This window comes from Silene latifolia, unplaced genomic scaffold (assembly GCF_048544455.1).
Source record: "Silene latifolia isolate original U9 population unplaced genomic scaffold, ASM4854445v1 scaffold_20.1, whole genome shotgun sequence".
NCBI lineage: Eukaryota > Viridiplantae > Streptophyta > Magnoliopsida > Caryophyllales > Caryophyllaceae > Silene > Silene latifolia.
Window position 1 is genome coordinate 5,658,588 of NW_027413163.1, and position 11,838 is coordinate 5,670,425.

Consider the following 11,838-nt stretch of genomic DNA (forward strand, 5'->3'; position numbering starts at 1 on the left):
AACATAACCCGGCTCGGTCTGCACGCTGTACCACCCCGTGCCGCCTAGGGTAGATCTAGAAGATGGTGGAGCGAAAAAGGTTCACCGTTGGGGCCTCCCCTTTAAAAAAGACAAAGCCACGAAGCCAATAATCGTCCTAATGGCCAACGGATGCAGTTGTGCCACGGCGACATTCATGGCTTTGATTATGGCCGCGACGTGTTCATTAAGAGGAAATCGGAGCCCATACTCCAGATGTCTAATATACACGCCGATACAACCTTCGGGAGGGCAATAGACTGCCTGATCACCCTCAGTGACAATAATTCTATACCCCCTGCCGAAGGAGTAATGGTCTTCAAAAAGTTTAGGCCCGGAGACACTAGCGAACTTGTTCGTCCAAACACGATCGGGTTTAATCGAGCAGGCTTCGCCGTGCCACAAGAAATGCGGCCTCTCTACATCAGAATGGGTCTTTTCCTCCTCATCATCATCAAAATCCTCCAAAAATTTCTCACCAATTTCAGGAGAAGGCGACAAGCGACCCCCGAACCCTATCGGGGCGACAACCGATGGCTCTGTTCATCGGACGCGACGGTTCGCCCCCGGAGTCGAGTCTTGGGCGAGCATTAGCAGCAGACATGGTGGCAACAATTAATTAACAAATAAAAGTTGGGGAAGAATTTGTTTGTTTACCTTGAAAGAAAGTGTTACGCCGAGTAACGCTTCGAAAATTAGAAACAGGAAACGCTTCGAAAAAACTAGAGAGAGGAAATTTTTTGAAGAAAAAGAAGTTGCAGGTCAAAATGAGGGGCATACTGCTCTATTTATAGAGCAAAGCCCATTCAGTGGACCAATCAGAGCAAAGCCCATGAAGCGTCCACCAATCAACACCAGGCCACGTGTCAAGCATGCAGCCACGGAATGTCAATCGACATACAGTGACAAATCTTCTTTGACACGCTCCTTGGTATCTACTGCTAACGGCCGGTGATCAACAAAGTCGCAAAGACCGGGGCAATCAAAAGCACACGGCATTCTCAACCTTGGTCTCGGCCAGCGCCATTTTCTTTTCCACATTCGATGTCCATTACACAACCATGTGGAGGTGGATATGGTACGGCCTGAACAAGACCAAGCCGAGGAAGAAGTTCGACATGCGCAGAATACGCTCAACACTCATCGAAGGTCCATACCACGGCATAGACTACGCTGGGGGCAAATTGATGGGGCATATTCTGCACCCTTTGACCGAGTCAACATATTGAGCAAGGTCAAAGCTAAAAAGACAGCGAGTAAACATATTAACAGCCTAAACCGACGAAGCCTGTCGGCCTGTCACTTGGGTCTCGGCTCGGCAACTAGCCGGCCGAGAGGCATATCCGCGTACTCACATCCAGTCCCCTCGGCATGGAGTCAACCAGGCCTGCCGGCCTGTCATGGGTCCCTCGGCCGAGGGTAGAACAGTCTTTCCACCCGTTACGCCACTTGGCCACTTGGCCACTACGTGACAAAAGGTGAAAGTCTATAAATACTCATCTTCTCTCATTGAGAAAATGATCCGAAAATCATCTTAATCTGGTATAAACTCCCTTATCTCTCTACAATATACTTTGCCAAGTTAACACACAACTTATCTTTCTAAGTTTACTGACTTGAGCGTCGGAGTGAGTACGCTCGGTACAAAGCCGAGCCCTCAGTTTGTTCATCTTTACAGGAGAGAGTGAAAAGAAGAGACAAGCAACGACATCATTCAACAAGCTCAAGTGGTCATAATCCTGCTCCGGAATTACACCCGGAACAACAACAATAATTACGGCGGAAGTAGTGAAATTATCATGTTAATGCGACAGTAGTGACAATAACAATAATTACGGCGGGTGTAGTGAAAGTAACAAGTAGTGAAATGTTATTAATAAGAGTAAAATATTAATAGCGGGAGTAGTGAATTTGTCTCAAAATTTATTTCATCGTAATTTTAGGATGTCATAGAAAAATATATTAATGATAAATTTATGGGTTATGCAACTTTAATTAATTTTATTTAATAAAAAAATTAATAGTAAATAAAGGCAGCTCGGGCGAAACCGAACCGCACCAATAATAGTTTACAATAATTTTAAAAACCGTATAATCATCGATCCGGAAGGGAGCAAGTGAGAGGCGTAGGCCCATAGGCAAGTAACCACTAACCACGTTGAGGTCTCTCCATATGCCATCTAGCATTTCAACAAATAGCAAGCGAAGAATCCAAATTGTCCTCTCTTTTATTATACTCCTATTTACTGTTTTGCGACTCTACCTTATCGATCAATTTTTTGTTGAAAATCGAAAGCGCTCTCTACTAACAGAACAAATGGCCGCCGGATCGCAGTCAGTTAAACGATGGCTTCCTCTTGAAGCTAATCCCGATGTCATGAATCAGGTATCTTCTTCCCTTTTAATTTAATAATACTGTATTTGATAAATAGCGTTAAATTTTGTGGATAGTTCGCCTTTTGCAATCTCAACTTTACTGAATTTGTTGAATATCTTATACAGTACAATCTTTACTTAGGGCCAATGATTTACTGCAAAATGATATGGAGTATGTGATTGTATGAAATTTAGCGGAACTGATTGGATTTACTAAAGTCCCGGAATATATTATTTATTTGAAGGGAACATATTTTTTTCAAGGATGGGAGTTATTGCATGTTGTATGATAGGCATGTAATTAGTGATTGGCGAGGCCCTAATGGTAAAATATGTGTTTTTTTTTTGTACTATCATCTAAAATTCTAGATAGGCAATTTTTAGTGGAAGTGGCCATAACTCGCGGAATACATTATTTGAAGGGTACATATTTTTCTGAAATACTCCCTCCGATCCGGGTCATTTGTTTACTTTACTATTTTGGTAATGCTTTTGATGAGCAATTTTATCATCCACACTCAATTTTGGTCCACTTGTCATTCAATAATTGGTCTCTTATTCTTTCCTTGGTCCAAAGGTAACAAATGACTGGGAAGAGAGGGAGTATAAAGTTACACAAAATCTCATTGAAGACGGCGATATCCGTCACAAGCTTGTGACGGATACCGTTTCCTCTCACAAAATACCCATTGAGAGGTTCAGCTTGTGACGGGATTAGCCCGTCACAAGCAAGACGCTTTGATAAAGTTATTGCACGTTGTATAATGGGTATGTGTAATTAATGATTGGCAAGGCCCCAATGGTAAAATATGTGTTTTTCTTGTCATCTAAAATTCTAGATAGGAAGTTTCTAGTGGAAGTGTCCATATGTGTTGTAGGAGTATTAATTTTGTTTTATGATTATTGCAGTTCCTATGGGGACTTGGTCTACCCGAAGGCGAAGCTGAGTGTAATGATGTTTATGGGTTAGATGAAGAGTTGCTTGCAATGGTGCCACAACCCGTTCTTGCCGTGCTTTTCCTCTATCCACTTACTACTGAGGTATATATCTCTTTTGTGGTGGGGGCCTTTTAAATGCCCAGGTTTTAATTAATCTGGTGGTTGCTGGTTTGGTACTGATTTGTTATTACTTTATCGTGGCAGAGTGAAGCTGAGAGAGTGAAAGAAGACAGTGTTGATAAGGTGAGTTGAAGGATTTTGTTTTAAACCTTGTTGTTTACTCATTACTGAAACAAAGCCTCAGTTTGTTTCTAGTTGATACTTTATCACGGAAAATGAGGACGACGCAGTTGGTGAATCCATCTTTGAACATCTGTGTCATGCCATTATGTTTTCAAAATTAGGGTGGAAATTGTGGATTTCTAGATGTAGGACTGGAAACTTGATTATTTGATCCAATAAAGTTAATTTTGGCATTAAGGAGGAATGGTTCTGCATCCGATTTTAGGGAAATAGGAAGAATGCGGTGATGATTTTTGTATTCAATCCTTTGAGAGCTTGTATGGCGTAAGTTTGAGTATTATGACTGTTTGATTACTTGATATGCTTGTACCTGTTATTTTGAAGGTGTGACCATGTGATTTTTTGTATCGCACTTAATATATTATCTTGGCTGACATTTCAACTTTGACATAATAAGTCATATGCGAATAACACTGATAGGGCGCACATTTTCATGCTGAAGACTTGATCAAAAACTGATAGTGAACTGATATAAAAATCACTGTAGTGCTATTTCATATCCATGACCATACACGAAGGCATTATTTGCTGTTAGGAAATACAATTTATGGTTAAAATTGTGAATTTCACAATTGATGGAATGGATTGGATATGCTTGCCTTTATTCAGCTTTTCTGGCAAGGCGAAGCTAAAATGCCTTCTTAAACGTGGTTAATTATAAATGTTTTTACTCTTTGTTAGTTTGTTGTTTGCTAACATAAGTTGTATTGTTGCTTTCATGCTCCAGGAGTACAACAAGAAAGTCTATTTCACACAGCAGACTGTGGGAAATGCGTGCGGGACAGTAGGGCTTTTACATGCTATTGGCAACGTCACGTCTGAGATTAAGCTTCGTATGTTTTTTTTCTTTATTTCTATAAGTTGCTCTTTTCAGTTCATGCTCACAAGGCATGACATAGTTGTTGGCTGCCACAAACCTACCACAACTTCCAATTTGTTATCCAAATGTAGAAAATGTTCACGAGGCGTGACATAGTTACACTTTCTTATTTGGGAAGGACTTTAATATAGCTTGTAGGAGGGAAAATGGATGCTTCCATTTCCACTCCACCCAATCCAATTTGTTATGCAAATGTAGAAAATGTAAATAGTCAAGCGCATATGTGTGTAGTTTAGTGTAGTTGTTAATAACCTATGTAACAACTTAAGCAGGGTAGTTGGTTCATGAGCTGTCACTTGGTTGTATTGACAGCGGATGTCTCAGGAACAGTTATTTTGATCAAGTAAAACTGAAACCGCTTACTTCTCTGAGGTTTCCTGTTTCTCTCGAGAAGTTTATTACTTTATTATTGGCCTTAAGAGAATACGCGATAATTGATGTAAATTCTCAAATATATGGGTCAGTGTGAACATGAACTAAAAAAAATAGTAGATACTCTTCACTTTTGATCTGGTTTTGGAAAGGAAAGGTTTCTGTGTAAATTTATCTTAATAGTCTTGGACAATAATAATGAGCTTGCCATTTGTTAATTAGGTCCTCCTTGGTAATTTTTGGGGGTGTCGTTGAGGAGCGGGTGTGAAGAAAAAGTGAATTGCAGATGAGTGGTCGTGTCATAACAATAATACCTAGTTTTATCGTCCAAATGTTGAGAAATGTTTTGATGAAAGGATAATTATTTCTAGGCTGGGCAGCAATGTGAAAGTGCTTGAGACTTGTGTGGATATAGTACATGCTAAGATGTGGTTTTACCACATTGAAATACAAAAACAACATAACCTCAGTGCCTCAATGGCCCTTGCAAATTGCGGGGTAGGGGGGTCGGATGTACGCATTGTTACCCTTGTGTTAGCAACACAAAGAAGCTGTTTTCAAATGACCCAAGATGAAAAGATGAAAATTGCGTCAAGAATTGCATTGAAGGACTGGTGCTTGACAATAGAAAGATTTGCAACCACTTTAGTGAGCAATTTTGATTTATTCCATCATAATCCAGAAGACCAGAACCAAAGGGTGATGAGTCTTTGGCTCCATTGGAAATGGAAACTTCTAGCACATTGAAATATGGAAGTGTACTAATTCTTATAAGGAAAGGGAGAAATTTTATGACAGCAAGTATAACCATAAAAAACCATTCTCTTTACAATATCAATGGAAGAGGATAGCTCATGGCATTTATACTTATATGCCCAGTCCCCAAAGTGTTAGCAATGTAAATGGGGTACACGCAACTACTTTGTCTGTGGCAATAATTTGATTCTGGATCTTTTTTTGTTTATAAAACTACGGTACCAGAACTGGTCGAGCATAGTATAATGTTAAATATATATTGTTTTTTTTTCTCCGTTCATTTTCTTTCTTATTTCTTAAACATGTAACTCAATGTGTTATTTACAAATTCTATACAAATAGGCTTGTTTTGTGAGAAAAATAGAAATTTTGTGGGCTTAAGTAATGTTATTGATGAAACATTTTTTGCTATAACTGCACAAGCACTTCAATACTCAGAAGCATGGTTCAAAATCTCGGTATCGGTCATATTCGCGGTAGCGGTATGATCGGTCCTTAATCGCCCGTTGTGGACAGATTGCGGTGAATCTCAATGATTTTGCGGGAGATATCTCGTATCAGTAGAGTGAAAATCTGATACAATTCGACCGAGATTCTGAACCATGCTCGTAAACTAATTGTACCTCTTTCATGAGGTTTTAGAATGATTGGTACATATTAACAACTAGTTTTGATCTAAGACAAACGGCAAAGGTTGCTTGGTTCAAAGACCCTTGATTATCCAGTGAAGCTGGTTCCAGCGTTTTGTAGACTTCATTTGCCATTGATCATGTATTTTGATTGATTTTTTATTTATTTACGTCGCTCTTTATGCAGGAGAAGATTCTTTTCTGGATAGATTTTATAAAGCCACAGCCAACATGAATCCTAGAGAGGTTAATTGTTGGCCTTCTCTTTTTCGTTTTGCAATAATGTGGAAAGGGCTCAAGTTTTAATAATATTTTTCATCTATTTCAGCGGGCCCTGTTCCTGGAGAAAGATACCGAAATGGAATCTGCTCATTCAGTAGCAGCTACTGCTGGTGATACTGTGGTAAGTTGACCTTAACAAATCATCTGAATGTTTAGCAGATAAAGAAAATGAAGTACGCATGATCTCTGTTCAACTTTTTAATCATGTCCCATTGGTTTATTTAATGCTAGGAATCTGTAGAGGTCACATGATGTAGCTCCAAATCTAGTTTATTAGAGAAACTTTTGATGTTGGTTAATGACGTTCTCTTTCATAAGCTAATTGACTTCGTGAGATCGCATATACCATCAAGCTTGGCTTTGTGGATAACTTATTAGATATGGAATTTTGAAGCTCCCCTTGGGAGTCAGCTAAAAGGCATCCCTTCCAGGAGCTTAATTGGCAGTGAAGCCTTCACTCATAAGTTAGGTGACGTTGAAACTTGGGTTACAGCGTTTGGCTAGTTTACTATAATTAAACCTTGATGTGAGCTTCCAAATAGATTTTCATATTTGAAATCTTTGAAGTTCAGTCTTAAATTTTAAAAACTCGCATGCAATATGTCTATTCTAAGATAGTCTTATGCTTTAATTAATGAAGAGATGAAGACTTCAGTTGGGTTATATTATAAACCTATGTCCGTTGCTTAGCCTCTCTTTACTTGATCCCTGGATGTTGGTTTCGATCCTACTTCCATGGATGGCTTTCGTGCTCTGAGTTTTTTTTTTCTTGCTAAAAGCAATGTACAACTACTTCAGTTAAAGGACTTCATATATTAAATCCTCAGATTTCCTCATGAGTTTGAGCGACATAGTACAATCACTTCAATTGTGATTTTTTTTTTTTTTTTTTTACTATAAAGCAATGTACAACCACTTTAAATCACTCTATATTAAATCCTCGGATTTCTTGATGAGTTTGAGCGATATAGTACAACCACTTCAATGGTAGCTCTGAGTCATATAGTATTTTGATTTTGTCTGTCATTTGCCTGTGTTATTTGCCTATTGTACTTCGCTTCATCATTATCATTACCCTGGCCTGTTATACTTGGCCTCTTATACTTGGCTCATTGGTTGCACTTGTAGTTGGACCTTATGCACTTCTCCCTTTAGCAACGGAAAGTTTTTCGAATTAACCCTTAACCAAATAGGTTAACTTTCTCCTACTTCATGGAAATGGATTGCAAAGGATTGCAAGCACCTATTTTGCATAGCAAATTGTATTTCATAGGCAATCTAAAAATAATTTGGGCTCTGATGTAGTAACTGATGTCATTCATTCTATTTGTCCATGGCTTTAATATAGTTTTTTTTTTTCTAGAGAAATTAGTGTGATATGTGGAGTTCAGTTTCATCAATAAGGTTCACCCAAACTCCCAAGAACATTTAATTAGAATATTGCATTAATAAGGGTTCCAGTGAAGCAATGACTCATTATTATGTGATTCTGGATTATGATGGAATAAAACAAAATGGCTTAGTGACTTAGTTTGGTGCGATTTTTAACACAATTTTCATTTTTTGTCATCGGAAAACACTCTCTCGTGTTGAGGCTAAGGCTACAAACGATAGTCCCTTTTCTCGCAATTTGCGGGAGGCATTGAGGTGTTGACATAATGTTGTTGGTAGGAGCAGGGTTACCTAATTCGCTTGCCCCCCCCCCCGAATTGCGAATTAATTCGCAATTCGTTTTCATCTTAATTCGTCCCAATTCGCTCGCCCTTTACTTCGCTGAGACGAGCGAATTATATGATTATGCTAAAAACCAAAAAAAATCAGGAAAAATTGAAGTATAGACAAGATACCTGATTATTTTGAAGTTTCAACTTTGAAGCCATGCACAATGATTTGATTCACTATTGTAGATTTGTAGATTTAGCTTTAATTTGATTTTGATTTCTGACAGGGGGTATGATTTTTTTAGCTTTGTTGATATAAAAGGATAATTGGATTCGACGAATTACCGAATTTTGAAATAATGTAATTCGCTAAGTTGAGCGAATCACGAATTAGAATTAAGAAAGCGAATTGAACGAATTGCGAATCCGGTAACCTTGGGTAGGGGAGTGTAAAGAGATTGATTCTGGATTATGTAGGAGTAACGCAAAAGGGCACTAAACTGTTTGAGCTTCATTTTATGTTGTAATAAAGTAGCAATAATCTGGGGCAATTTTTAACGCAATTTTCATTTTGAGGCAGGAGGAAACTCTCTCTGTGTGTGTAATAAAACAAGGCTAAGGCTAAGGCAACGTAAATTAGTCCCCCTTTACCTCACAATTTTGCGGGAGCTGCTGAGATATTGGCGTAATGTTATTGGTAGGGGTGTAAAGGGAGTCACGAGAGCTGCGGTTGATGCTGGTGGATTTTATAACTCGACCCCAATAATTTTACTAGATAAAGTTTATATGTAGGGTGTGTTAATGTAATATGAAGTTTCATTGTCTTTAGATACTTCATCTAATTAGATTTTATCCCTGGACAGGCCCCAGATATTGTGGATACTCATTTCATTTGCTTCTCTTGTGTTGATGGTATAATACTCTGTTTTTCACATCATATGTTTTACTAATATTCATATTATTCATCTCTTTTTTATTTTCTTAACTTATTATGACTTCTCAGGGGAACTGTATGAACTTGATGGTAGGAGAGCAAGACCAGTATCACACGGACCATCCTCTCAGGAAACTTTACTGCAGGTCCTTCATCTGAATCTAGATTCGAGAGTATTTTCACTTTATTGTGTTTTATAAGATTCAGAAAGCTGAAGAAATTGTGTACAAGGACCTTCACAAGTTCTTATATGAGACGGTCTCTCACAGTTCTTTTGTGAGATTGACTCATATATAATTCGTTTATTAGTTCGAACGAGTCAACCAAATGATTAAATGGGCAAATCTCCCACTATTAATATGAGACCTTGTTTTAAGAGATTAACGGGATCTTGACGTGATTCAAGGATTATGCATTTTTAGCATGACCTAACAGCCACTGAGAAATTCTCGCTAAATTAACCGAGATTTTCTCCTAGCCAAGTACCACCTCGACTTGATTTATCAGGTATATTATTTATTTTATTAAGACTTTCGTGACTGCAATTGCTTTCTGATATTATTGACCTTTTTCCAGGATGCGGCAAAGGTTATCAAAGGAATCATTCAGAAAAACCCTAATTCGATGAACTTCAACGTTATAGCTATATCAAGGAACTCTGGAGCAGCACACTGAGGTTATCAGAAATCGTCACTTTGTTTTAGGCTGAACTAGTTGGATTTTTAGAGACTCTTAGAGAAATAAACATCGGTCATCAGTCGAAACAACAGAAAGTCCACATATGAGTAGTACTGTTCATCCTTTTAGATTCAGCAAGTCACATAAATATCAAACGTTTGTTAATTTGGGGCATTACTACGCGAGGCATGCTGTTATGTTCAAAGTAGAGTTGATGATCAGACTAACAAAAGAAGGTATTAATGTTTGAAGTTTTGATTACATTGACATTTTGAGTTTGATGGTTGTATTTTCGGAGTCTAATGACACATGCCCTTGGTTACTGCTCCGATCTCTCAATGTATTTGTGGAATTATAAACTTAACGGGGCGTTTGGTTCAAGGGTTTCATGAATGGGTAGAGGAATGACAGTTCATCATTCCATTTGTTTGTGTTTCTTTTGCTCAATCATCTTTTCCTTTACCCTCCTCATTACTCCAAACTCCTCAACGCTCACCTCCGTCACCCCCAAGTATGCCATTGCCTTGCCATACAAAGCCAACTCTCACTATCACACACATACATCCACCACCAGTCACCGCCCATTACCACTGCTGCCATAACCACACACACCTACAGCACCTTTGCTGCCATCCTATTGCCATCCTCCCTCATCGCTGGCAGGCGACCTCCCGTCTTAGACTGACCTTGTCAAACCCCTTTACACCACCCACGAAAACCACCACCAACCCTAGTAAAACACTCCCCCAACCACGAAATGACCTCTCACCCTAGTAACACACTCCCCCAACCACGAAACGACCTCTCATACACCCCGAAAACACCAAATCTGGTTGATTTTGTGGTTGAGGGGAGTCATTAGAGTGGATGGTTGTTTTCGTGGGTGGTGTGAAGGGGTTCGATGAGTGGTGGAGGGTGGTATGGGATGTGGAGGGTGACACTGGCGAGGGAGATTCAAGAGGTTTTCGGACATGGGGTATCACAGGGTTGTCGGTGGTGGAGGATTGGTGGTGGTGCGTTTTCTATTGAAAGTGGTCGTTTTAATCCTTTTTAATGCCTTAATCGCATAGATAGACTGTTATTTGCAGCATATTTATTCTGAGCTCGATTTAGAAAAACTATATGATACTGCTGTTAGTTTTATAAAAGATGTGAAAGATGAGTATTGGTGATGAATCTCACCCAATTGAAATGTAGCAATTCCCCACACATCAAATAAGAAAAATGTTATCGTTCCTTCGCAAATAGGATGAAGTATAATATACTAGTATGATTCTTTTTTTTGTTTTTTTGACAACGATAAATTTGTATATATTAAAGGCTGAGGAAAAACAAACAATTAAGATTCTATACAGAGTAGGTTTTGGAACCCGAAACTAGTCCTATTAAAGAAGCATAAGATGAGTCGGGTTTTGAGTCTAAATAGAGAGCTTCGATAACCTTTTTTTTAAGGTAAGATCAACCTATTTCATTCTTTCAGATGATAGACGTGAGTTAAAGTCACATGCTTTCAAACCATCTCGAAAAATTTGGACACGAATGTCCAATCGAAACCATAAAGTCAACAGCTTTATTAACCTGATAAAAGCAATATTTAACGACTTCTTTTAAATCTAAAATCACGTCCTTGATAATACTCAAAATTTTCCAAGAAATTTGTCAGGTCCTCTCTCCTGATTCATCATGGTTTAACAATTGACATTAACGATCTTAGCTAGGTTTACATATTGTTAAGTAAAAGACAATATTACCCTCGACCAAATGATGAAGCGATTGATTAGAAAGTTTGAACGTTGACTGTTTGAATTCAATCGTCACCTTTGACATATTGACTTGTGACTTTGTAATCCCTTTTGTATACGCACGTAGCAACTACACGTGTCCACCACAAATTTACTCTGTTCGTCATTTTGTATTTTGTATCTGTATGACGGTATGGGTTGAATTTTTTATTTATATCATTTGTCTGTTTTAAGCTAGAAAGTTTAGGGTAAAAGGTAGGCCTTACGA

General features: G+C 38.5%; 1 protein-coding gene across 1 annotated transcript; it reads left to right on the forward strand.

Moving 5' to 3' along the window:
* The first annotated feature begins 2,137 nt into the window (after positions 1-2,137).
* Positions 2,138-10,147, forward strand: LOC141638423 (ubiquitin carboxyl-terminal hydrolase 3-like). Its single transcript, XM_074447831.1, has 9 exons — positions 2,138-2,404; positions 3,304-3,435; positions 3,538-3,576; positions 4,364-4,469; positions 6,461-6,519; positions 6,602-6,676; positions 9,080-9,128; positions 9,220-9,296; positions 9,727-10,147. The coding sequence occupies exons 1-9, from the start codon at positions 2,192-2,194 to the stop codon at positions 9,823-9,825; spliced, it is 849 nt and encodes a 282-aa protein (XP_074303932.1). The 5' UTR covers positions 2,138-2,191; the 3' UTR covers positions 9,826-10,147.
* The last annotated feature ends 1,691 nt before the right edge of the window (positions 10,148-11,838 follow it).

Coding starts and splice junctions, on each gene's coding strand:
- LOC141638423 (XM_074447831.1), top strand. CDS start 2,192: ATGCCATCTAGCATTTCAACAAATAGCAAGCGAAGAATCCAAATTGTC. Junction 4,470..6,460: donor CACGTCTGAGATTAAGCTTC/GTATGTTTTTTT, acceptor CTCTTTATGCAG/GAGAAGATTCTTTTCTGGAT. Junction 6,520..6,601: donor CCAACATGAATCCTAGAGAG/GTTAATTGTTGG, acceptor CATCTATTTCAG/CGGGCCCTGTTCCTGGAGAA.